The 26,089-nt window shown below is 36.0% G+C and overlaps 1 protein-coding gene across 22 annotated transcripts in view; it reads right to left on the minus strand.

Moving 5' to 3' along the window:
* ERC1 (ELKS/RAB6-interacting/CAST family member 1) overlaps positions 1-26,089 on the minus strand; it is a 516,922-nt gene that overhangs the window by 209,262 nt on the left and 281,571 nt on the right. For all 22 annotated transcript variants that reach the window (XR_011439909.1, XR_011439905.1, XR_011439904.1 and 19 more), the window contains one exon: positions 14,840-15,000. Coding sequence is in view for 15 of the 22 variants with exons in the window: in XM_070270826.1 (XP_070126927.1) it covers positions 14,840-15,000 (161 nt within the window). In the remaining 7 variants the exon portion in view is untranslated. The remainder of the gene's footprint in view (positions 1-14,839; positions 15,001-26,089) is intronic.

A 26,089-nucleotide genomic window follows, 5' to 3' on the forward strand; every position in this document is an offset into this window, starting at 1 on the left:
TAGGTCACACACGGTTTGGGATGAGCTTTCCAGCAGCTTGTGCTACTCTAACTTATAAAACTAACAAGGGGGCAACAGGGTATACAACACCAATTTTTTTTTTAATTAGCCTTTCCATACACCTCCAATAAATATTAGAGAATTTAACAGGAAAAAAGGATCATTCGTGAGAGCAGCAAATGAGATATCTAGGAATAAACCTAATACAGATGTGTAAGAACTTTACTGAGACAATGTGTAAGAAATTAACAAAGGTCATAGAAAAGAACTTAAATAAATGGATAAAAAGGCCTTGTTGGTGGGTGCAAGACTCACTGTTATAAAAACATCTAATTCTGCCAAAATTAGTCTATACAATCAATGCAAATTCCTATCAGCTTCCAAGAGGATGTTTTTAAAGGAGCTAGTCAGTGTCATTGTAAATTCATATGAAAGAGTAAAGGTTCCAGATGATTCTGACAAAGAACACGTAGGAGAGATTTGTTCCACCTCATACCAGGACTTCAAAGTAAAACAGTACATAAAACAGCAGAGAACGAGTGGAGCAGAAACAAACAGGCGAAGGGAAACTCTACAGAGCCCAGAACAGACTCGAGCACACAGGGGAATTTAACTACATTATATTGGTGGTACTACAACTGGCTTTCCATAGGGAAAAACTAAAATAAAAAACTCTCCTCACACCAAACATCTAGATATATTAAAAACTTTACACGTGGAAACAAAACTTTAACACATGTAAAAACAATTCTATTAAAATAGATTATCTCCTCCAGGATAATATATCAATTTATGAATTTATCAAAAGGTGCACCCCACTCATACTGGCCATTTATGTGTTATATTCACCCACAGAACCCTACGCTGCACCCTATAAAAAACTGTATATATATAAGTCTATGAGCTCTGTGAAGCTAGGAAACATGTATCATCTCAAAGAGAGTTTTATCCACAGTGCTTAGCACAGTTTTCGAGCATGCAGTAAGTATAGAAACAATGCATAAATAATGTAACTGCTCTAAAAAACAAAACAAAATAAACAGCAAAGTGTTGAGGGACTAGAGATGACTAGTAAGATTCAGGCAGGTTTCTTTCCAGCTAACGTTATTTGGTGTGAGCCATAAGAAAAGAGTGGAACTATAAAAGGCAGAATTATGTAGAACACATTTAAGACAGAACAATTTCGGGGCCGGCCTTGTGGTTGAGTGGTTAATGTTCCACGAGCTCCACTTTGGTGTCCTTGGGTTCACAGGTTCGGGTTCTGGGTGTGGGTTCATGGGTTTGGATCCTGGGTGTGGACCTATCCCACTCATCACTCATGCAGTGGCGGTGACCCGCATACAAAATAGAGGAGGACTAGCACAGATATTAGCTCACGGCTAATACAGATATTAGCCCACGGCTAATCTTCCTCAAGCAAAAAAAAGAGGAAGATTGGCAATGGATGTTGGTTCAGGGCCAATCTTCCTCACCAAATTAAAAAAGACAATGATTTCAGCAAAACATGAAGGAGGGAGAATACAAGGTAAGTTTGAATAGTTAGATGTTTCTGGAGAATGAAGATAAGAAGTATAAAGGGGGGGCTGGCCCAGTGGTGCAGCGATTAAGTTTGCAGTTCTGTTTCTGCGGCCTGGGGTTCACCGGTTCGGATCCCAGGTGCAGATATGGCACCGCTTGGCAAGCCATGCTGTGGCAGGCGTCCCACGTATAAAGTAGAGGAAGATGGGCACGGATGTTAGCTCAGGGCCAGTCTTCCTCAACAAAAAGAGGAGGAGTGGCAGATGAAATATGGAGCCTCTGAAGGTTTCTTTTGTTTTTTTTGAGGAAGATTAGCCCTAAGCTAACTACTGCCAGTCCTCCTCTTTTTTGCTGAGAAGTCTGGCCCTGAGCTAACATCTGTACCCATCTTCCCCTACTTTATATGTGGGACGCCTGCCACGGCATGGCTTGCCAAGCGGTGCCATGTCCGCACCCGGGATCCGAACTGGCGAACCCCGGGCCACTGAGAAGCGGAACGTGAGAACTTAACCGCTGTGCCACCGGGCTGAAGGTTTCTAAACATAAGTGCAACATAATTAGGTTTATGTTCCCAAAGTAGGAAACTTCTTACTTCCATTGAGCAACCAATTAGAAAAAAATGTTTTGAACATACACTTATATGTTATAAAGGTCATGACAGTACTTTTATTCAGTTCATATTCAATTCAGTGATGTTGATCACACTGCTCACTCCCAAAGATGAAAAAAAGAAAATGAAAGCAGTAACATGAGACTTTATTATATTTCATGTTACAGGAGAGGGAATCATGGTATGAAATGAATATTTCTCCTATCTGCCTCTTAACAACAACAACAAAAGGGACAGTAAATCGAGATTTACTTCTTTTTAAAAAATTATAATAAATAACATCCATACACATATATGAATCAACCACACTTTTATGACAGAAGAGAACTATACTATTTTCACTGTCATTTTTCTTTTTTCAATTTTAACCCCCAACTCCAGATTTAACCATGGGATAAAGGCAATTTAACAATCTTGAGGATTACAAATCTTTCATTAAGTCAGCTAAGAAAATACAAACACAAAGAAAATATAAACAATTAAGACAGTAAAACAAAACAAAAAACAAGAAAGAATGAGTGAAAAGGAAGGTATGCAGGGTACAAGTACCCAAAGACAAAGGAACACCAAAGGGACTACTGTATATTTGTATACTTTGAGGTTGAAAGAGAATGGCAAACATGACATTAGAGCCCTGAATAATAGGCAGATGTATTCTGGTAGGTTCACTCCAGATGGGAACGCTGCCACCTGTAAACTCAAGCGTAATTTCAAGATCAGAAGGGTTTGCTATGTCTTCTAGCCAGTAACCACCTTGCTCTAAAAAGCAACAGTATCTTTAACCAGAAAATGCATGGCCACAAACACCCTGAGAATAATTTCATTCTGGGTAGAAAATTATACCAATGTCAATGGGGTGCTATAAGAATGTCATTAAGTGGAAGAAAGGCGAAGAAGAATGAATTCAGCCACAACTGCTTTCACACGCATAGCAATGATAGCCTCGAAATTTGACTATCATCTGTAAAGTTATATATAAAATCTTTTTCCACATAAATACCTTTTATGTTTACCTTTAATTATATTCTTTTCCTTCATGGTGTCTTTTTTTTTTTTAAGATTTTTTTTTTCTTTTTTTTTTTTTCTTTTTTCCTTTTTCTCCCCAAAGCCCCCTAGTACATAGTTGTATATTCTTTGTTGTGGGTCCTTCTAGTTGTGGCATGTGGGACGCTGCCTCAGCGTGGTTTGATGAGCGGTGCCATGTCCACGCCCAGGATTCGAACCAACGAAACACTGGGCCGCCTGCAGCAGAGCGCACGAACTTAACCACTCGGCCATGGGGCCAGCCCCCTTCATGGTGTCTTTTGAAGAACAGTTTTTAATTTTGATCAATTCCAATTTGTCAATTTTTTTCTTTCATGGTTAATATACATTATATATTAAGAAATCTTTGCTTCCTCCAAAGTTTCTTGTTTTCTTTGAGAAGATTATGGTTTTACCTTTTATGTTTAGGTTTATTTTGAATTAATTTTTGCATATGGTATGAGGTCCTCGCCTCATTTTTACTCTACAGACTTCCAGTTGTATCGCTATCATTTATGGAAAAGACAATTGTTTCCTTATATTGGTGCCTTTGATCATAGATATGTGGGTCTATTTCTGTACTCTTTATTCTGTTCCATTATTCTATACGTCAGTCTTCATTCCAATACCATACTTTTTTGATTGCTGTCAATTTATAGCAAGACTTCAGATCAGGTAGTGTAAATCTTGCAACTCTTTCAAAATCCGTTTAGCTCTGCTAGATCCATTGCAATTCCAAGTAAGTTTTAGATTCCAATCGTCAGTTTCTACAAAAAAGCCCCCTGCAATTTTGGCTGCGATTATGTTGCAAATATAAATTGATTTGGGGGAAAAGGGCATCTTAAAATTTGATTAATTCAAATCATGAACTACATATATCTCTATATTTGTTTAGATGTTTTTTATTTTCTCTCAGTAACGTTTTGTAGTTTTCAGTGCAGGAATCTTGTACAACTTTTGTGAAATTTGTTCCAGAGTACTTTATGAATTTTGATGCTATTGTAAATAACATTTCAGTTTCCATTTGCTTGTTGCTAACATATAGAAACACAACTGGTTTTTATGAATTGCCTTGCTTAGAAAATCATGTTGTCTATGAATAAAGACAACTTACTACTTCCTTTCGAATTTTACTCTTTATTTTCTCAGCACATTGCATTAACTAGGATCTCCAATATAATATTCAACAGAGGGGTAAAAGTGGATATCCTCATATCCTTTGCAATCTCATAGGGAAAGTGCTCAATCTTCATCATTAGGCATAATGTTAGCGCTAAGTTGTTCACAGATGCCCTTCACTGAGCTGAAGAAATTGTCTTCCAGTCCTAGTCAGCTAAGAGTTTTTATCATGAGTTGATGCTGTCCTTTATCAAAAGCTTTTCCTGAATGTACTGAGATAATTATATGATTTCTTTCTTTATTGTTAATGTAGTGAATTTAATTAACTCGATATCTGAATACTGAACAAGCCCAGCATTCCAGAAATAAGCCTAACCTGGTTGTGATACATTAGCTTTCTTAAATAAGTTAGATTCAATTTGCTAAGACTCTCTTGGACAATTTCATGTCAGTGTTCCTGAGGGAGACATCTGTAATTTTCTCTTTATGTCTTTGTCAGGTTTAAGTGGGAGGGTAATTCCAGTCTCATAAAATGAATTAGGAAGTAGGTATTTCCTTCTTCTCTATTTTCTGAAAGGGTTTCTATAAGAAGAGTATTATTTCTTACTTAGATGTTTAGCAGAATTCACTAGTAAAGTAATCTGGGCCTGGAATTTTCTCTTTGGAAACATTTTTGATTACAAATTCAATTTCTTTAATAGATACAGGCCTCATCAATTTTCTATTTCTTTTTGAGCCAGTTTTGATAATTTTATTTTTCAAGGAATTTCTCTATTATAAGTTATCAAATTTATTGGCATAAAGTTGTTCAAAATAATCTCTTATCGTTTTAAATGCCTTACAATCTTGAGAGATTTCGCCTCTTCCCCTCTTTCATTCCAAATATGGGTAATCCACGTGTCTTCCCTTTCACCCTGACCAGGCTAACCAGGGGACTATCAGTTTTATTAATCCTGTGAACAGCCATGGTTGACTTTGTGAATTTTGTCTTGTTTGTTCTCTACTTCCTTGATGTCTGCTCTTTACTATTTCCTAGATTCTATTTACTTTGGTTTACTTTGCTCTTCTTTTTCTAGTTTTTTAGTGTGGAAACTCAGATCACTAAATTTAAACTTTATTATTTTCCTTTTATTTTTTAAAGATTTATTTAATTTATTTTTTATTTTTCCTACTCCTCCCCAAAGCCCCCCAGTACACAGTTGTATATTTTAATTGTGGGTCCTCCTAGTTGTGGCATGTGGGACCCCGCCTCAGCATGGCTTGATGAGCAGCGCTGGGTCCGTGCCCAGGATCTGAATCGGTGAAACCCTGGGCTAGTGAAACCCTGGGCCACTAAAGCAGAGCGTGTGAACTTAACCACTTGGCCATAGGGCCGACCCCCCTGAACTTTATTCTTTTCTAATACAGGCAAATTAAAGGTATAAATTTCACTCTACTACTTGAGCTGCATAACACAAAATTTCTCATTTCTATTTTCATTCAGCTCAAAATGATTTCTCATATTCCTAATGACTTCTTCTCTGAACCATAGTATTTAGAATTATGTTACTTAATTTCCAAACATTTGGTGAATTTTCCGAAAACCTTACTATTATTAACTTCTAACTTAATCCCACTGTGGTCAGAGAACAATTCTGACATATTTCAGTCTTTTAAATTTATTAAGATTTATTTTTATGGCCCAGCATATGGTCTACATTGGTGAACATTCCATACATATTTGAAAAACATACATGCTTCCGTTGTTCAGTGTACTATTCTATAGCTATTAAATAGGTCAAGTTGATAGTCCTCAGATCTTCAATATTTTTACTGTTTACTTTTCTGTTCACTTACTCGATCAATTTCTGAGAAATAGGGTTTACAATCTCCAGTGATGACTGATGACTATGAATTATCTGTTTTTCCCTTGTGTTCTGTCACTTTGCCCTTCATGAATTTTGAAGCTCTGTTATTAGGTGCATGCATATGAAAGATTGTTATGGCTTTCTGATGAACTATTCCCTTTATCATTCTGATACATCCTTCTTTATCTCTGGGAATACTCTTTAGAACTCTCCTTTATCTGATATTAATATACCCATATCATATTTCTTATGATTACTGTTTACAAGGACTATCTTTTTCAATTTTTTAAATTCAAGCTATTTGTGATTATTACAGTATATGTGTTGTAGACAATACTGCTTCTTTTTAATCTACTCTAACAATCTTGGTCTTTTAACTGGAATGCTTAGTTTATTTGATTTTGATATGATTATTGATATGCTGAATTTATATCTATCACCCAGTAATCCCTTCTATTCTTTGTTCCTCTGTTGTTCCTTTTTCTTCTAGGTAAATGAAATAATTTTTATTACTATGTTTTATTTCCTCTATTGGATTTTCAGTTTTTTGGTTTTTATTTCTGTTTTTGTGGTTAACTTTTGGTAGTTGCTCTAGAGCTAACAATATGCATCTTTAATTTTGCAAAGTCTATTTAGATGAGAAATTTTAGAATGTCACAACTGATACTTCATATTTTCTACTTCACAAAGTTAACAACCTTACCGCAGTATAAATCTATACCCCTAATCTTTTGTGCTACTGTTGTCATATCTTGCACTTTTATATACATTACAAACTCCACTTCACAATGTTATTACTTTTGCTTTAAATGGTCAGTTGTCTTTTAGGGAAAGTATGAGAAGAAAAAATAAGTTTTCTATATATGTCACCTTTATTTACCATATCAGGTGTTCTCCATTTCTTCCTACAGATTCATGATTCCTTCCAGTTTCATTTCCTTTCAGCTGGAAAAACATACATTAGCTTTTCTTATAGAATGTATTTTCTAGAGACAATTTTTTTACATGGTTATCTGAAAATGCCTATATTTAACCTGAGTTTTTTAACAGTGTTTTTTATTTGGCCATAGAATTCTAGGCTGACAAATTTTTTCAGTACTTTAAAAGAAGTTCCATTTTCTTCTGATCTCCAATGTTTTTGATAAGAAGTCAGCTACAATAAATAGTTTCCCTTTACATAGTGTCTTTTTTCTCTTGCTGCTTTTGTCTCTTTATATTTTGTTTCCAGAAATTAAATTACGATGTTTATAGGTATGGTTTTCTTTGTATTTACTGCTTTTGGTTTCATTAAGTTTTTAGGATCTGTAAACATATGTGTGTTTTATCTAAAAACCTTTTTAGAGCAGTTTTACAAAAAAACTGAGAGTGAGGCAAAGAGATTTTCCATATACTTCTTTAAATCAATGTATTTTAAATCAAATTAGAGAAATATTTCAGCTATTATTTTTCAAATATTTTTTTCTGCCCCTTTGTCACTCTTTTATCCTTATGGAGTTCCAGTTACATGTATGTTAGCCCATTTGATATTGTCCAACATGTTATTGAGGCTCTATTCATTTTGTAAAAACCCCTTTTCTCCCTGTTTTCAGATTGGATAATTTCCATTAATCTTTTAAAAAATTTATGGATTCTTTCTTTTGACAGTTCTAATCTATCATTAAGACCATCCAGAAAAGTTTTCATTTAAATTTCAGTTTTCAAATTTCCATTTTTTAATAGCTTTCCTTTCTTGGCTGAGATTTTTCTATCTGCTCTACCATCAACAGGACATTTTCTTTTAATTCTTCGAAGCATATTTGTAGGAGTGACTCTAAAGTCTTTATCTGTTAAACTCAATATCTAAGACTTCTCTGATTTGATTTTTACTGCATGCTTTTCTTCACTATGGATCATATGATACATTGTAATGACTTTGGATTGTTATTTTCTTCTGAAAAGCAATGATTTTTATTCTAGTAGGTAATTCAATTAATAGCTGATCTCGTTGAACTTGGGTAGGCTTGGATCATCCAAGGTATTTCTCAGACTCTCTATCAGGGTATTCCCCAGACCTCTCTATCTTGGTGGGACTCATCTTGCAAATTCTATCTCCCCTGTAGACTTTCTTGGGGCTTTAAGTTTTGTTAGTCTGAGTCTATGGTAGGCTTTACTGTAGGGCATGATCCCTACTCCTAAAACTTAGCTTTTCTCTCATCTTGGCAAGATGCCTGAAGTTTCAACAACACTCGGTTGGAACTTCAAATTCCCTAGCACTGCTCTACCTCCAGTATCACAATTCCACTTTCATTCCCATAGCAGCAATCTCTTTAGGCCTTGGGTAGTCTCATCCAGTGAATGTGCAGCACAGTCCTCAGCCAAAAGTTCATGGACATCAAACACTCAATTTCTTCTCAGTATACTATTTCTATATGTTACTTCTCTGATTTACTCAGAGCATTTACAACTACAGAATCAAGGGACCTGAGAAAGTCGCCTAGTCAAAGAACTAAATAATTTTTAAAACCAGACGAGTCCTAGAGATTTAGAAAACCCTTTCATTTCAGAATAAGTAAATTACAGACCTGAAAAGTTAAGTGCAAACTGGATTTTCAGTTGTGAGCATCATGCTTTGCAAATATTCAGCTTTACAAATTTCAGAGTGTTTTCATTACTTTATCTCATTTGATCCTTACAACAACCTCATGAGGTGGGTCTATGTATTATTATGACTGTTTTATAGGTAAGCAAACTGGCTCAAAATGTAAACACATTCTTTGCTACAAAGAGCATCTTATAATACCCTTTTACTCAGGATCCTCAAATAGGAAAAGCTTAAGATTAAATGGATGGATTATTACCTTCTACATCCAAAGCATGAGGGAAGTTTTGCCCATTTACAGAATGAGTAGCTATCTATGTGGTACTCTCTGAGGGACACTGAAAATGAAGCTCCTGAAAGGAAAGGATCCTGCCCAAAAGATCCCAAACCAAAAAAACACTCACACTGCTATATTATATAACAGATTTTCTTAAAACGGTTATTACAACTAGGTTAAGGCTTTAGGTTACCCACCTGCAACAGTCAACCCTTCAACTGATTCATCTTTATTTAACAGAAGGGACTAGGAGCAACCCTAAACCTCGAGTAGAGGAAAAAATAAAAATACAAGATTACAATCCAGGTCACAAGAAAATAAAAAGATGTGAGAAAAACATTTGTGAAACTCATGCCTCATCTTGAGAGAAGTTGAGCATCACGGTCAAAGTTTAGGAGCAGGAAGAGGTAAGGAACTCTAATAATTACTTAACCTAATAAACCCATTTACACCACTGTTCTATAACAACTCAGAGCCCCAACTAAACTACTAGTTCTGATGAGGAAAGATGCTAGGAACAGTCAAGATGACACATTCTGTAAGGTGAGTAGCATAAGGGAGCTGGATATCAGGGTAGAAAAAGAGGGGGCAGAATTAAAAAGTCAACCAAGACCAGGGAGGAAGTCCCAAAGTCCCAAGGGATAGTTGATTATATGCACAAATTTTGTTTTATAATTTTAATTAGGACCTGTCCAACCGGTGTTACTTGTTTATAGCTATGCTGTACAGCATCCTTTTCCAACTCAAGTGTAGAAAATTTTTATATTAATTTATGTGATTTCCTATAGAATATTTAAACCTCAGTATTTTAGGCCACTGTTAAAAATGCTTCCAATTCCACTAAAAGTCCTTTATCATATATCTAATGACTCAAATAAAGGCATTTGGTGGGCGTATAACTAAGTGTGCCCTTGCGAAAAACATACATGTTCTTATGTAACACAGACTGGATTTCAATTTGTTACTAGGATATAATTTGCATAACTATTTTCAATTTGTGGTTTATTTGGAAGACTGTCATACATCCCCAAATGGGACTTTTTTTAATGTCAGAAATTGTACAATAATAAATTTTAAAATGAAATACTACAGGATATCAGGACATAAAATAATTCAAAATACAGTCTTATCTTAATTATTCAAGGTATGATAGACTGATCACCTAATTGTACTACCCTCAAATAGCCTGAACATTTTCCAGCAACCATTTTTTACAGGTTTCTTAATTATAATCATACTCTCTATTTCTCTCTTAAAAGGCAAGGATTTTTTTAGCTATCAGAATTCAGATTATTGGACTCTTCCTAGGTACATATGCAAATCTATTTTCTGTTTGTGGGAAGTCAGATCTTTCTTTGGTCAAAAGGCATCTCAAGAGTATATAATTGAGCCCACAGAGGTTTGGGTTTCTCCGCCAACTTTACTAATGGGATGCTACTTATCAAACAGCTCTGCATTCTCAAAGAAACTGAAGAGCTCTTCCACAACTTCCCCAAACAAAACAGGTCTCAGGTAGTCAAATTCATAGTCAGGTAAAAATTTTATTCAAAATGAAAAACGAGTCTTTTAAGCTTTATTTGTAATGCCAACAGCGTGTGAGATTGCAGTAGGAGTTTGAATGCAAAACAATGGAGAATCAATCAGCTCATCTAGAAATCCTGATAGTGAGGCTCATGGTCTGAACTGATACTTAAAACTTATTATGGTTATTAGAGCTGTTGTTATTGTATTATTTTCCCCTTTTCCCATTCATCCTTTCCTTCTTAGGTAAAGAGGTTAAACAAAAAAGTGGAAAAAAAAAATAATGGCTAACAAAACCACAGCATAGGGTTCAATGTAGGATCTGCCAGTAAAAGTGTTCCTTCTCTTTAGGGCTAGCTAACCAACTCAAATGTTCCTGTTGAATCACTGGCAGGTTACCAAGTGAACAGTTTCACATCTTCACAAACTCATGGCCACCATTTATCTGTAACAGATGCTCAAAAATCATCGTCACAAATGCTGGGAATGGAAGAGAACTATTAGATCATTCCTTTTGGTTTGTCTAGGTCAGGATTATTCCAGAAAACTAGACTACTCTAGTGCTTTGCTGAAAAATTTTCTATACAAAGAGACCAACTGCCTCTTCCTCAGGGCAGACTTTTCTTATTCTAGATTCAGAGTCATATATGTGCATGTTTTGGTCTCTTTTGCACATTACATTGCCTCATATTTCTTCATTTCAAGTTCTCTGGGTATAATGAACAAGTCCTTTTACTTGTTTAACTACCAATAATTAAACAAGGTAAACAGTGAAAATACGGTAGGTCCTGCCACAATTACGGAGTGAAGAATCTGGTTGTCACTGCCAACAGCCACAGGTAGAATACTACCCTTCTCCTTTTCAAGTTTGCTTAAATAATTATGTTTTCCCACAAATCATCACCAGGAAATAACTTATAAGAAGCGAATAATACCCACTATTAAGTGTGTACTGTGCCAGGCACTGTTCTTAATTCTATATATTAATAATTTCTTATTTTATTGTCATGAAAACTCTGTGAAGCAGAAACAATTATTATTGCCATTTTAAAAATGCAGAGACTGACGCACAGAGCAGTTAAATAACTTGCTGAAGTCACAGAGCTAATAAGTGGTGGAGTCAGAATTCACATTCAGGCTCTTTTACTCCAGGAAGTATGCTCTTCTTACTAGCTGCCGTAAGTAATTAGAGGCAGCTATCACGCAGAACTACTTGGAGAGAGTAAACTCCTTAAAAATTAACAACAGAATGAAGTAAATTCTGAGCCAAGTTGTAGAAACTGAGACAACTCCAACCTAGGACAGACGATTAACAGAACTTGTTCAACACAGGGACAGGAGTCCAGAACACAGCAGAAGAAAGTCTACTCCCTTAGTGAGCTACACAGTTAAAAAGAATCGAGAGTTTGTTGTATTAGAACGCACAATATGTCAGTGTTGGGTATAGCTACATTTAGGTTAATTGTATAGTTTTCAATGGAGATTTTATGGATCCTCACTTTATATTTGTATGCCAAACTTTTAAAATCTACATTTAAGAAAAAAAAAAAACAGGTGTTTGAATTCACTGTTCTAGATGGAAAGAACAGAATAATTGTTGCTTCCCGCCTGGTGGAACCATATAGGTTGGTCTACAGAGCAGCACAGTCAGAAAAGATCTGTAAAGAACCACCACTCTCTCAACAGAACATCTGGGTAGGGGATTAGGCCTAAGGGGCTGAGATAATTTATTAAAAGGAGGGTACTAAACAACCATTTTACTAAGATGTGAAAATGAAAGACACAACAAGGGGAAATTTAAGTGCAAATTAAAGCAAGGACTACTTTAAAAACGTTAAGTTGGTAAATCTGCACAATACAAAACTGGTGGAAAATCTAAGAACATCACGACGCCATAGTAAAAATATCCGGAGCAACTGAAGAAGGTGATTTAAGAGGTAGGTCATCTGTCAGAGCCAAGTGTTAACGTTTTATTTCTAGAACTTTTATTTAATGATTGCTTATTAAATTTCTATACCACTTATAAATTTCTCTATACACTTTATTTACTTATCCCATGCCTGATTGTGTGAGTGCTTATCTTACCAAAAACAGTTTTGCTAATCACAGTACTTTTCAGAAATGTAATCTCCAATCTGGGCTGGTAAGGGAAGTTCATAATAGAGTTTAGTACTGTGGAACCAAAAAACACACACACACACACAATTCCCTTTTCATGGTTTGAAGTCAAGCATTCTTTTAAAAATTACTTCAAATGTTTTCAAAGTCCTGATAATAAAAGAAAATTCCTACACAAATACAGCCTATTTTGCTTTAAATACAAATTTGATGTGAATGGGAAATATCTGAGAATTAAAGTCAAGATATTGGTATATAGAGAAAACAAAACGAAATTTATACACTGTTGCTTCAGCAAGGACCATTTCTGCTGAGGAACATCACACATGATACTTTGTTTGCCCCAATATTATATCTATCCTTCTTCCATTTTCTTTTCTTTTTTGTTTTTGAAAGATTTTATTTTTTTCCTTTTTCTCCCCAAAGCTCCCCAGCACACAGTTGTATATTCTTCGTTGTGGGTCCCTCTAGTTGTGGCACGTGGGATGCTGCCTCAGCGTGGTTTGATGAGCAGTGCCATGTCTGCGCCCAGGATTGGAACCAATGAAACACTGGGCTGCCTGCAGTGGAGCACGCAAACTTAACCACTCGGCCACGGGGCGAGCCCCCTTCTTCCATTTTCTTAATTACTTTGGGCCCTGATTTAATTTTCTTCTCCAGTCTATCTTTTACCATGTTCTAGGAATGGTTCCCTGACCTCTTTAAATCAAATGATTTTACCCTTTTCGCCCAGGAGTTACATCTACTATTCCAACACCAAAATATCAACTTTGAATTTTACCATCAGTGATTAAAAATTTGTCTTACAATTCCTTCACTAACTTGCTCCTAGGAAGCATATTTGCAAACATTTTTCTCATGATGACATTCCGAACCCTAACCTCTCCCTATCTCCCAGCATATCAATCTATTTCCGGCTTTAAGGATTCATCACTTCCAAGAGCAGATCAACTGTAATGCTTTTGTCAAAGGTTAGAATCTCTTAACCTTGCACTGGGGCCTAATAATCCATAGGCAGAGGTGATATCCCAACACCTGCTTCCTTAACTTTTAGGTTGCTGTCATGAAATCACAATAATCATGTCCCAAGAAAATTCACACTGAGGTATCATGGCAAGATCCTCTGCTGTTCTATAATTCTGGTATTGAACATTTATTGATAGTTCAGAGTAGCAGAAAAGAAAAGGTGGTGTTAGTTTAAAACACTAGCTGAGATGAGGAAAGTTTGTTTACTTAAGGTCAGAGAGACTATGCACTTATGCAGAGAAGGAACTAACAGAAAGCGAGCAAGATTATGTGAGAGAAAACTAATAGAGGAAGATTGCAGAGGTGGGGCCGAGTGCTTAAAATCTGCGATAGAGATGAGAAGCTAGCATTATGAAGGAGAAAGAACATCTCCTCTGAGACAGAAGAGGAGACAACAAAAGCAGAGATAAATGCTCAGGTAAAGAAGGTAAGTGAGGGATCCCAGGATAGACCTGGTTTCAGTAAAATGAGTGTAGGACAATTAGGTGGGGGTAAGGGCTGGGAACAGCAAAGGATACAGAACTACTGCTCTTTCCAAAGAGACGTATTTGTTCTACAGAGAAGTAAATCAGAACTTTTCAAAGTCACAGAGAAGAAAAAGAAGCATCTATTATGTACTAGCAAATGTAAACATGCTTCACAACAGATTATCTAAGGAAGCCACCAGATGAGGGGGGAATAGAAAAATGATGTACAGCAAAGTTTTGGTAAAAGTGACAATTTTGTAAAAATAGACTGGAGAGTGTAGCAAGATGTTAATTGTTAAATATGAGTATAGGAATATGAAGGTTCATTATACTATTCTCTCTACTTTTGTGTACCTTTGGAAATGTTTACAATAAAAAAAAGTTTTAAAAAATTGCCTAGACACCATATGATCCCAGGACCAACGGTCATCTTCTTCATTAAGCTCAATAATCTGTCTGAACTCTACAGGAGATTTTAGAAATTTCAGACGTGCAACTGGATACAGATACATATAATCTAGATGACTTTAAAAGTCAGTGAAGAGGAGGCAAAATACTTCCACTTGACCAGGATTTGTTCTAAATTTGTTTTATGGAGTGAGAAACACAAGTTCGCGTTAAAATCAGGCTAAGTGTGTCGACACGGGGGTAATAAACAGTGCCGGAAGATGGAAGTAATGAGGAAAAGTATTTATACTAAGCACATGACTGAAGAATAAGATCATAAACACTTACTTCATCTCCAGAACTTCCTCTAGGTGTTTCCTTCTCTCTGCCCGAAGATTGGTCAAATGAGTTTCCTTTTCTGCCAGGGACTGCTGAGTAGAGGACAGCTTTGCTTTCATGGACTCCAGCTCCTGCTTCACTTTCTCCATAGCCATCAGTAACTCTTCCACCTGAGATAAATATGGGAAAGAGAAAAACTGAACATCTGGACCAATTAAAGTTAGAGGAGCTGGACAATGGGCAACTCCTGGGTCCAGAAAACTGAAGACACACACACATCAAAAATTCTGAACTCTTTCTGAATTAGACACATATCTCAAGAAGATACAGCAGATAAAGAAATAACTCTCATCCCTCCACTATAATCCTTCTTGGTGTAGGTCAAAAGAACTTCATTTTCTTTTTGACAAATCCAAGAGCATGTAAGTTATCAGTTCAAGAAGTCACACTCTGCAATAGACAGTCTCTTTTAAAGAATTTACTTAGAAATGGTCCAGAAACTTCCATGAAATAACAATATAATGCAGATAAAAATATAAGGAACAAATCGTAGTGAATATCTGCAGAAAGATTTTAGGAAATAAAAGACAAACTTGACTAATAACAGATTCAGTTTAAACATAAATGAGTCATTTTTATTCATCTAAACTAACATTTTTTCAGTTTACAACATTAAAAAGAATTTCTTTTTAAAGAAACAGCTGGAATTCAATCAAATACTTTCTTGCTCTAAAGCCAGGTAGGTAGAGTTTTTTCAGAGGAGGCAGGAAGAAAAAAAGGAAAAATATATGACCAAATGGAGAGGAGAGAGAATACTTAAAAAAGACCTAAGAGAAAGAATACAGAATGCTAACACACAAGAAACTAAGACAGCAAGGTATGTACTTTATCAGGTATTTCTACTTACTCTGGGTGGTTCCCAAATCAGAATTATTTAAATAAACATGTTCAATTTAATTCAGAAGCAAAAAAAATGCTGACAAAATATCTGTTATTACCAAAAAGCAACCTCAACCAGGTAATCAACCAGGCAACTGCATCAATCACAACAGTTTACATCAGGTTGCTACTTGCCAAGAAATAATTTTGAAGACAGTCCTTTTAAGAGGCAGAGGTGACCGCAGGCAGAGACAGGGGATCTGCCATTCACTGACTCCTACATGAAACCAATTTGAGTGACATTAAAACTGAGAGCAGTCTGGAGACAAACCTGCAGTAGAAGAAGTCAGAGTTGAAACAGACCCCTAAGTGTTAGTCCCTCACACCCAACTAAAGTCTCCACCTTGACTGCTGACAGCCGCTAAACACTGCTGGTAAACAGAAACATTTAGTTTTTTGGCACCTGAATTACTTTACTTTGTGTATCTTTTCAGAAGTGATAGAGTTAATGTTCTCAACTAATAGCATCCTGACAGTCCCAGTTGTTGTGAGAACATACATTACTATGCAGATCTCCTCGGGTACATATTCCCATATCTGCAAGCTTTACATGAATATATATCACTTTCTGACCTTTTGAAAACTGTCAATAAGGATGAATCCATTTAATCAGTTTAATTCATATAAAATCTTATCTAAAACTGGACTGAAACGATACACAAGGTATGTTTCTATAACACAAAATCAGTAATCTACACCGCCATTACAGAAGCTCTACTAAATAAAGCGTGGGATGTGTCCATCTTTTATGAACTTAACGTGAACATATCTCAAAAACTCTCCCTCCCATCCTGCCTTTAACTTCTCCGGGCAAGCAATGGTATCAGTTTCTTATATAACTTGGAGAGAGACTTCATACATACACAAGCATGTATAAATAACCTATTCTTCCTTTTTCTACACAAAAGGAAGCCTGCTGTATAAACACTCATCATCTAAAACTTTCAGTAAACTTTTTATTGAAATACAACATAAATACAGAAAAAATATACAAACAATAAACGTACAAATTGAAGAATTTTCTATAAGTGAACACACCTATGTAATCAGCATACAGACCAATAAACAGAACATTACCAGTGTACCCCAGAATCCTCCCTCATATTTCCTTTCCAGATAAAGAGTAACCATTATTCTAATACTCTTGATTAGTTTTACCTATTTAACTACATACAAACAGAATTTGCATAGCATATAATTTTAAGTACAGATTTTTTTCACTCAGTGAGATTCATCCATATTCTTGGGTAAAATTATAGTTCTGTAATTCTCCTAACTGTACGATATTCCACCGTGTGAAAATACCAAAATTTGCTAAGGGCACTAGTGATAAATAGAAATTTCTTAATTTAATGGAGTTTAATTTTTTCCTTTACATTTCTTTCATGTTCAGAGGCTTTTGTAAACTGAATAAGAAAATTCTGTCTATCTCAAGGTCATAAGGATATTCTTCTATTTTTTCTTCTAAATTCTTTATTTCACATTTAGATCTATCACATATATGCACGTGATTTTTGAATACAGTGTAATGGTGAAAATTAATTTTTCTCAACATGTATATCCAAGAGACTGAGCACTATAAACAGGAGAACATCAACAGTCATGGTGGGAAGATAATTATGGCATATTTGGCAAACAATCAAAAATTATTTAAAGACTATTTATAAATTGTAGAAAAACTAATATGATAATGCTTTATATTGCACATAACCAACTTTGAGTTTCATAAATAAGCAATGTGAAATATTTTATGCATACTGACAAAAATAATATGTCTATATCCTAGAACCAAGAGGCAAAATACATATCTATATACTTACCACCAAGGAGCTTTGTAAGTGCAACTGTTGAACTGTATCCCCTAAGTCCCCTGTGACATATAATCACCATTCTGTTTTTTGGTGTTCTTGAGTTCATAATAGCTCACATCATGTGAGATTTCAGTTGTACATTATTTCTTGACTCTCATCACATAGGCGCTCCTCTTCACCCGCTGTGCACACTCCCCATCCCCCTTGCCCTGGTAACCACTGAACTGTGTTCTTTGTCCATGTATTTGTTTATATTCCACAAGTGAATGAAGTCATCTGGTGTTTGCCTTTCTCAGTCTGGCTTATTTTGCACAGCATAATTCCCTCTAGGTCTTTCCATGTTATTGCAAATGGGACAATTTGTCTTTTCTTCTGGCTGAGTAGTATTCCATTGTATACATATACACACCATGTCTTCTTTATCCAATCATCAGTCGATGGGCACTAGTATAGTTTCCATGTCTTGGCTATTGTGAATAGTGCTGCAATGAACATAGGGGTGCAGATGTTACTTTGGATTGTTGATTTCAAGTTGTTTGGGTAGATAGCCAGTAGTGGGATAGCTGGGTGATAAGGTAGTTCTATTTTTAGTTTTTTGAGGAATGTCCATACTGTTTTCCATAGTGGCTGCACCAGTTTGCATTCCCACCAGCAGAGTATGAGGGTTCCCTTTTCTCCACACCCTGTCCAACATTTGTTACTTTTAGTCTTAGTGATCATAGCCATTTTAACAGGCATAAGGTGGTTCTTAGTGTATTTTGATTTGCATTTCCCTGATGATTAGTGATGTGGAACATCTTTCCATGTGTTTATTGGCCATCTGCATTTCTTCTTTGGAAAAATGTCTGTTCATCTCCACTGCCCATTCTTTGAAGGGGCTGTTTATTTTTCTTAATGTTCAGTTGTGTGCGTTTCTTATATATTTTGGAGATTAATCCTTTGCCAGATAGATAATTTGCAAATATTTTCTCCCAATTGGTGGGTAGTCTCTTTGTTTCAGTCTAGTTTCTTTTGCCTTGCAGAAGCTCTTTAGTCTGATGAATTCCCAATTGTTTATTTTTTCTTTTGTTTCCCTTGTCTGAGAGGACATGGTATTCGAAAAGATCCTTTTTAGTTCGATGTCAAAGAGTGTACTCCTGATATTATCTTCCAGGAGTTTTATACTTTCAGGGCGTATCTTCAAGTCTTTGATCTATTTTGCGTTCATTTTTGTGTATGGCGTGAGATAGTGGTCTACTTTCATTCTTTTGCACGTGGCTATCTGGTTTTCCCAACACCACTTATTGAAGACACTATCTTCTTTCCACTGTATGTTCTTGGCACCTTTGGTGAAGATTACCTGTCCGCAGATGTGTGGTTTTACTTCTGGGCTTTCAGTTCTGTTCCATTGATCTGTGTGCCTGTTTTTGTACCCGTACCATGCGGTTTTGATGACTATGGCTTTGTAGTACATTTTGAAGTCAGGGATTGTGATACTCAAGCCTTCTTTCTTCACAGGATTGCCTTAGCAATTCGGGGTCTTTGGTTGCCCCATATGAATTTTAGGATGCTTTGCTCTATTTCCGTGAAGAATGTCACTGGATTCTGATTTGGACTGCATTGAATCTGTAGATTGCTTTGGGTAGTATGGACATTTTAACTACGTTTATTCTTGCAATCCATGAGCAAGGAATATCTTTCCATGTCTTTATGTCATTATCTATTTCTTTCAGTAATGTCTTATAGTTTTCATCGTATAAGTCCTTCACTTACTTGGTTAAATTTATCCCTAGATGTTTTATTCTTTTAGTTGTGATTGCAAATGGAATTGTATTCTTGAGTTCTCTTCTGTAAGTTCATTATTGGAGTACAGAAAAGCAGCTGATGTTTGTAAGTTGATTCTCTACCCTGCAACTTTACTGTAGTTGTTAACTATTTCTATTAGTTTTCCAATGGATTCTTTGGGGTTTTCTATATATAAGATCATGTTGTCTGCAAACAGCAAGAGTTTCACTTCGTTAGCCACTATTTGGACTCCTTTTCTTCCTTTTTCTTGCCTAATTTCTCTGGCCAGAACCTCCACTACTATCTTGAATAAGAGTGGTGATAGTGGGCATCCTTATCTTGTTCCTTTTCTCAGGGGGATGGTATTCAGTTTTTGCCCATTGAGTATGATGTTGGCTGTGGGTTTGTCATAGCTGGCCTTTATTATGCTGAGGTAGTTCCCTTCTATCCCCATTTTGTTAAGAGTTTTTATTAAAATGGCTGTTGGATCTTGTCAAATGCTTTCTCTGCATCTATTGTGATGATCATATGGTTTAGATTCCTCAATTTGTTGATGTGGTGTATCACGTTGATTGATTTGCAGATGTTGAACCATCTCTGTGTCCCTGATATGAATCCCACTTAATCAAGATGTATGATCCTTTTGCTCTATTTGTGTTGCCAACATTTTGTTGAGGATTTTCGCATCTATGTTCATCAGTGATATTGGCCTGTAATTCTTTTTTGTGCTGTCCTTGTCAGGCTTTGGTATCAGAGTGATGTTGGCCTCGTAGAATGTGTTGGAAGTTTTCCATCCTCCCTGATTTTTTGGAAGAGCTTGAGAAGGACAGGTATTAAATCCTCTCTGAAAGTTTGGTAGAATTCCCCAGGAAAGCCATCTGATCCTGGGGTTTTATTCTTTGGGATGCTTTTGATCACTGCTACAATCTCTTTCCTTTGATGAGTCTATTCAGATTGTCTGTTTCTTCTTGACTCAGCTTTGGGAGGTTGTAAGAGTGTAAGAATTTATCCATTTCCTCTAGGTTATACATTTTGTTGGCATATAGTTTTTAGTAGTATTCTCTTATAATTTGTTGTATTTCTGGGGAGTCTGTTGTTATTTTTCCTCTTTCATTTCTGATTTTGTTTATCTGAGCTTTCTCTCTTTTTCTCTTTGTAAGTCTGGCTAGGGATTTGTCAATTTTATTTCTCTTCTCAAAGAACCAGCTTTTTGTTTCATTGATCCTTTCTACTGCCTTTTTTGTTTCAATAGCATTTATTTCTGCTCTGATTTTTCTTATTTCTCTCTTTCTGCTGACTTTGCACTTTGTTCACTCTTCTTTATCTAATTCAGTTAGGTGTATCTAATTCAGTTAGGAGATTGCTTATTTGGGATTTTTCTTGTTTGTTAAGGTGAGCCCATATTGCAATGAATTTCCCTCTTAATACGGCTTTTGCTGCCTCTCATATGTGTTGGTATGGTATGTTATCATTTTCATTTGTCTCCAGATATGTTTTGATTTCTTCTTTAATTTCTTCAATGATCCATTGCTTGTTCAACATGTTGTTTAGTCTCTACATTTTGTCCCTTTCTCAGCTTTTTTCTTGCAATTAATTTCTAGCTTTATAGCATTATGATTGGAAAAGATGCCTGTTATTATTTCAATTTTTTTTAAATTTATAGAGGCTTGCCTTGTCTCCCAACACATGGTCTATCCTTGAGAATGTTTTTTGTGCACTTGGAAAGAATGTGTATTCTGCTCTTTTTGGATGGAGTGTTCTGTATATATCTATTAAATCCAACTGTTTTAGCTTTTCATTTAATTCTTCTGTTTCCTTGTTGATTTTCTCTCTGGATATGATCTATCCATTGATGTGAGTGGGGTGTTGAGGTGCCCTACTATTACTGTGTTATTTTTAATATCTTCTTTTAGGTTTGTTAATAGTTGCTTTATGAACTTTGGTGTTCCCGTGTTAGGTGCATAGATATTTATAAGCATTATTTCCTCTTGATGGAGTGTCCCTTTGATCATTATGTACTGCCTCTCTTTGTCTCTCTTTACCTTTCTCATCTTGAAGTCTACTTTGTCTGATATAAGTACTGCAACATCTGCTTTCTTTTGTTTGCCATTAGCTTGGAGTATCGTCTTCCACCCCTTCACTCTGAGCCTTTGTTTGTCATTGGAGCTGAGACGTGTTTCGTGGAGGCAGCAAATTGTTGAGTCTTGTTCTTTAATCCATCTTGCCACTCTGTGTCTTTTTATTGGAGAGTTCAATCCATTTATGTTTAGGGTGATTATTGATGTATGAGGACTTTATGCTGTCATCATATCACTCATTTTCTGGTTTTCCTGCATTTGCTTTGTTTCTTGTCCTGTGTGTTTTGGTCTAACCATTGAATTATGTAGTTTTTTATGATGTGTTTCTTTGTTTTTTCCTTATTTATTTTTGGTGTCTCTGTTCTGCTTTTTTCTTTAGTGGTTACCCTGAAGGTTGTATTCAGAATCTCGTGTATATGATAGTCCATTTTCTGATGGCCTCTTATTTCCTCAGTCTAAACCAATTCAGTCCCTTTCCTCCTCCCCTCCTAAGTTGTTTTTCTTATATCTTATTCCAACTTGTGTTGTGAGTTTGTGGTTAAAGTGACAACATTGTCTTTGTTTTTGCTATTTTCCTTCCCTTTAGCCTAATGCTGTAGTTGAATATTTGCTGTCTTATTCTGATACTGTCTACCTACTTATCTCCTTACTCTGTGTTTTGTGACCCCTTTCTCCCTTTTTTCTTTTTTCAGGTATGATGGCCTTCTTGAGGATTTCTTGCATGGGGGGTGGGGGCGGTCTGATGGCTACGAAGTCCCTTAGCGTTTGCTTGTCTGGGAAAGATTTAATTTCTCCCTAGTATTTGAAGGATATTTTTGCTGGATAGAGTATTCTTGGCTGAAAGTTCTTGTCTTTTAAAGTTTTGAATATTTCATTCCATTCTCTCCTACTTGTAAGGTTTCTGCAGAGAAATTTGCTGAAAGCCTGATAAGGGTTCCTTTATAGGTTATTTTCTTCTGCCTTACTGCCCTGAGTATTCTTTCTTTGTCATTCATTTTTGCCAGTTTTACTACTATATGCCTTGCAGTAGGTCTTTTTACACTGAAAAATCTAGGAGATCTGGAAACTTCTTCCACACATATTTCCCTCTCTTTCCCTAGATTTCGGAAGTTCTCTGCTATTATTTCTGTGAACAAGCTTGCTGCTCCATTCTCCTTCTCTTCACCTTCTTGAATACCTATAATTCTTATGTTGCATTTTCTCATTGAGTCAGATATTTCTCAGAGACTTTCTTCATTTCTTTTCAGTCTTAGTTCTCTCGCCTCCTGTGTCTGGAGCATTTCAACATGTCTATCTTTGATTATGCTGATACGCTCTCTGTGATGTCCACTCGTGCATTCAGGGAGTTTGTATTTTGTTTTATCTCTTCCATTGTGTCCTTCATCTCTAATATTTCTGATTGCTTCTTCTTTACAGTTTCAATCTCTTTTGTGAAGTAGCTACTGAACTCATTGAATTGCTTCTCTACATTCTCTTTTATCTCATTGAGTTTTTTGATGATAGCTATTTTGAATTGTTTGTCATTTAGCTTACTTACATATTTCTGTGTCCTCAAGACTGAGTGGTGGTTTCTCCTGCATGCACTCCAGGATTTCTGGATCAGCTCTTGCTATCTGGTCTCCTGGGGTCTTGGCTTGATGAGGCCATGCTATGCGAAAGCTTTCGTCCCATTAGATGGGTTCTCTCTAGGCTGCATGGGCCGTAGGAGTCCTGGGCGATCTCGTGAATGGATAACGAGTCCCTCGCTCCTTCCCTCATGGATTCTCCTATGGTAGTTATCGCAGTCTTTAGGGGAGGGAGCAAAGCTCTCTCTTACTCCGTTCCAGCTCTTCCAAGTGGGGCTCCAGCCTCTCCACTCTCTATCGTGTGGCTGTGTATCTCTCCGAGGTTTTTTCTGTTCTTAGGATGTCTTCTGTTGGAGGACGGATGTCACTTTTTGTTGTATGTTGGAGGGGAGAGAGTCCTGGGCAAGTTCACTCTGCCATGATGCTGACATCACTCTGAAAATCACCATTCTTAATTACTGTTACTTATTCCTTTGCATTTCTTTATTTTTACCTCTGATGCTTATATTACAAAATCAAGCAGTGATTAGTTTTAACAGTTTATGAACATTGTGTAAATGGAACCTTCTGACTTTATTTCATCCAACATTGTTTTTTCATGCATAGCAAAAAAGGGCCCACCAGGGGCCGGCCTGGTGGCCGAGTGGTTAAGTTTGTGCACTCCGCTTAGGCAGCCTAAGGTTTTGCCAGTTCAGATCCTGGGCGCAGACATGGCACCACTCATTAGGCCATGTTGAGGTGGCATCCCACATACCACAAATGGAACGACCCACAACTAAAATATACAACTATGTACTAGGGGGATTTGGGGAGAAAAAGCAGAAAAAAAAAGATCCTAAAAAAATAAAAAGGGCCCAGCATATGAGTATATTCCAGAACCAAGAGCACACCTATATTTTCACCACTCAGGAATTAAAAACAAGGACAGCCAACAGCACTGAGCACCACAACATCCAGACTATGGTTTCCCACTAAATTGAATGGGCTCCTTGGAAAAATGGCCGATTCCAGATTTGGGGCAAGATATGTACAAAAAAACAACTTTGCACATCTTATGCCAGAAAGCAAGAGAAATAGGGATCATGACACAGAAACCCTGATAACAAAATCAGAAAACACAGCACAAGAAAGGAAGAAAAGAAGAAAACTATAGAGGACTATCTTTATGAATACAGATGCAAAAAACACTAGAAAACCAAACACAGCAACATAATAAAAATTGGGATTTATCCCAAGAATGAAATGTTGATTTAACATATAAAATTGATACATTAAGCTGTATTAATAGCATATAGGCCAAACACCACATGATTATCTCAATAGACGTAGAAAAAGCATTTGACAATTTCCAACATCCTTTCATGATAAAAACAATCAACAAACTAGGAACAGAGGAGAACTTTCTCAACCTGATAAAGTGCATGTACGAAAAACTCGCAGCTAACATAATTTTTAATGATGAAAGGCTGAACGCTTTTCCTCTAAGACCAGGACCAAGAATAAGACCAGTATGTCTGTTCTCACAACTTCTATTTAATACTGCACTAGAGATGACAGTCAGGAAAATTAGGCCACACAAAAAATTTAAAAGCATTCACATTGGAAAGGAAGATATAAAACTTTCTCTAGTTGAAGATGACATGATCTTATACAGAGAAAAACCCAAAGGTATTTACTAAAAATATTATAATAAACAAGTATATGAAGGTTGCAAGATACAAAAGCAATATACAAAAATCAATTGTACATCCATACACAAGCAATGAACTTTCCAAAAATGAAATTAAGAAAACAATTCCATTTAAAATAGCATCAAACAACCAGAGGCACTCACAACTGCAATATACAACTATGTACTTAAGTATAACAACAACAACAAAAAAACACCATCAAAAAGAAGAAAATATCTAGGAATAAATTTAACAAAAGAAATGAAAGACATGTATAATGAAAATTACAAGAATTTGTTGAAAGAAATTAAAGAAACTTTAAATAAATAGAAAGACATCATGTTCATAGATAGAAAGACTTAATATAGCCAAGATGGGAATATTCCCCAAGTTGATCTACAGGTTCAACGTGATCCTTATAACTCCTTCTTTTGCAGAAATTAACAAGCTGATCCTAAAATTCATAAGAAAATTAAAGGGAGCCAGATTAAGGAAAGTAATCTTAAAAAAAAAATAAAGTTGGAGGACTCATACTTTTAACTTACTACAAAACTTCAGGGTGGCATAAGGATGGACAAAGAGATCAATGGAAAAGAACTGAAAGTCCAGAAATAAACCCTAACTTTTATGGTCAATTGATTTCTGACAAGAGTGTCAAGGCAATTCAATGAAGGAAGAATATTCTTTTGAATGAAAGGTGCTTGGACAACTGCTGTATTGCTTCCCATTTTAAATTTCCCATGCTACTAACTTCTTGACAGACATGGATCACATGTCCTATATAATGGCCTATGTTTTGGATTCAGTTGACTATTTTTTTTTTACAGTGCTATGTATGCTATTCCTCTTTTCCTTATGTCTCCTGTAAATACAAAGTTTTATCTAAAGGTTTCATTAGATTTGGTTTTGAATTTTTTGTCTTTTTGACAGTAGTACTCCAGAGGTAAGTCTGTGTACTTAATCATTACATCACATGAAGGGATACCTAATGGTTGTCTCTTTTACTTTGAGCAATAACACTGATCAGTGGGTCCAGATAGCAATAGCCTGATTTGTTTATTATAAATTTTTTACCAAATTCTTTTACCACTTCAATAATAATCAATGAAGTTAAACATGTTTTATTTGTTTAGGGACCATCTGTGCTGCTTCTTTCTTGAAACTCTCAGATGAATCTCCCCTACCACCTACTGTTCCCCCTACATAGCCCCTGGCTTTTCTTATTCTTGCTATTGTGGAGGAGTTTTAAACATATAAATGAACATATATTCTAGATACCAACCTTTCGTCAATTATATGTACAGCAAATGTCTTCTCCCAGTTTGTGGTTATGTGTTCCTTTCATTACGATGTCTTTTTATGATCAGAAATATCTTAAATTAACATAATCAAATTTATTAAGCCTTTATTTTAGAATTTGTGACTTTTACAT

Source organism: Equus caballus, chromosome 6, assembly GCF_041296265.1.
Source record: "Equus caballus isolate H_3958 breed thoroughbred chromosome 6, TB-T2T, whole genome shotgun sequence".
NCBI lineage: Eukaryota > Metazoa > Chordata > Mammalia > Perissodactyla > Equidae > Equus > Equus caballus.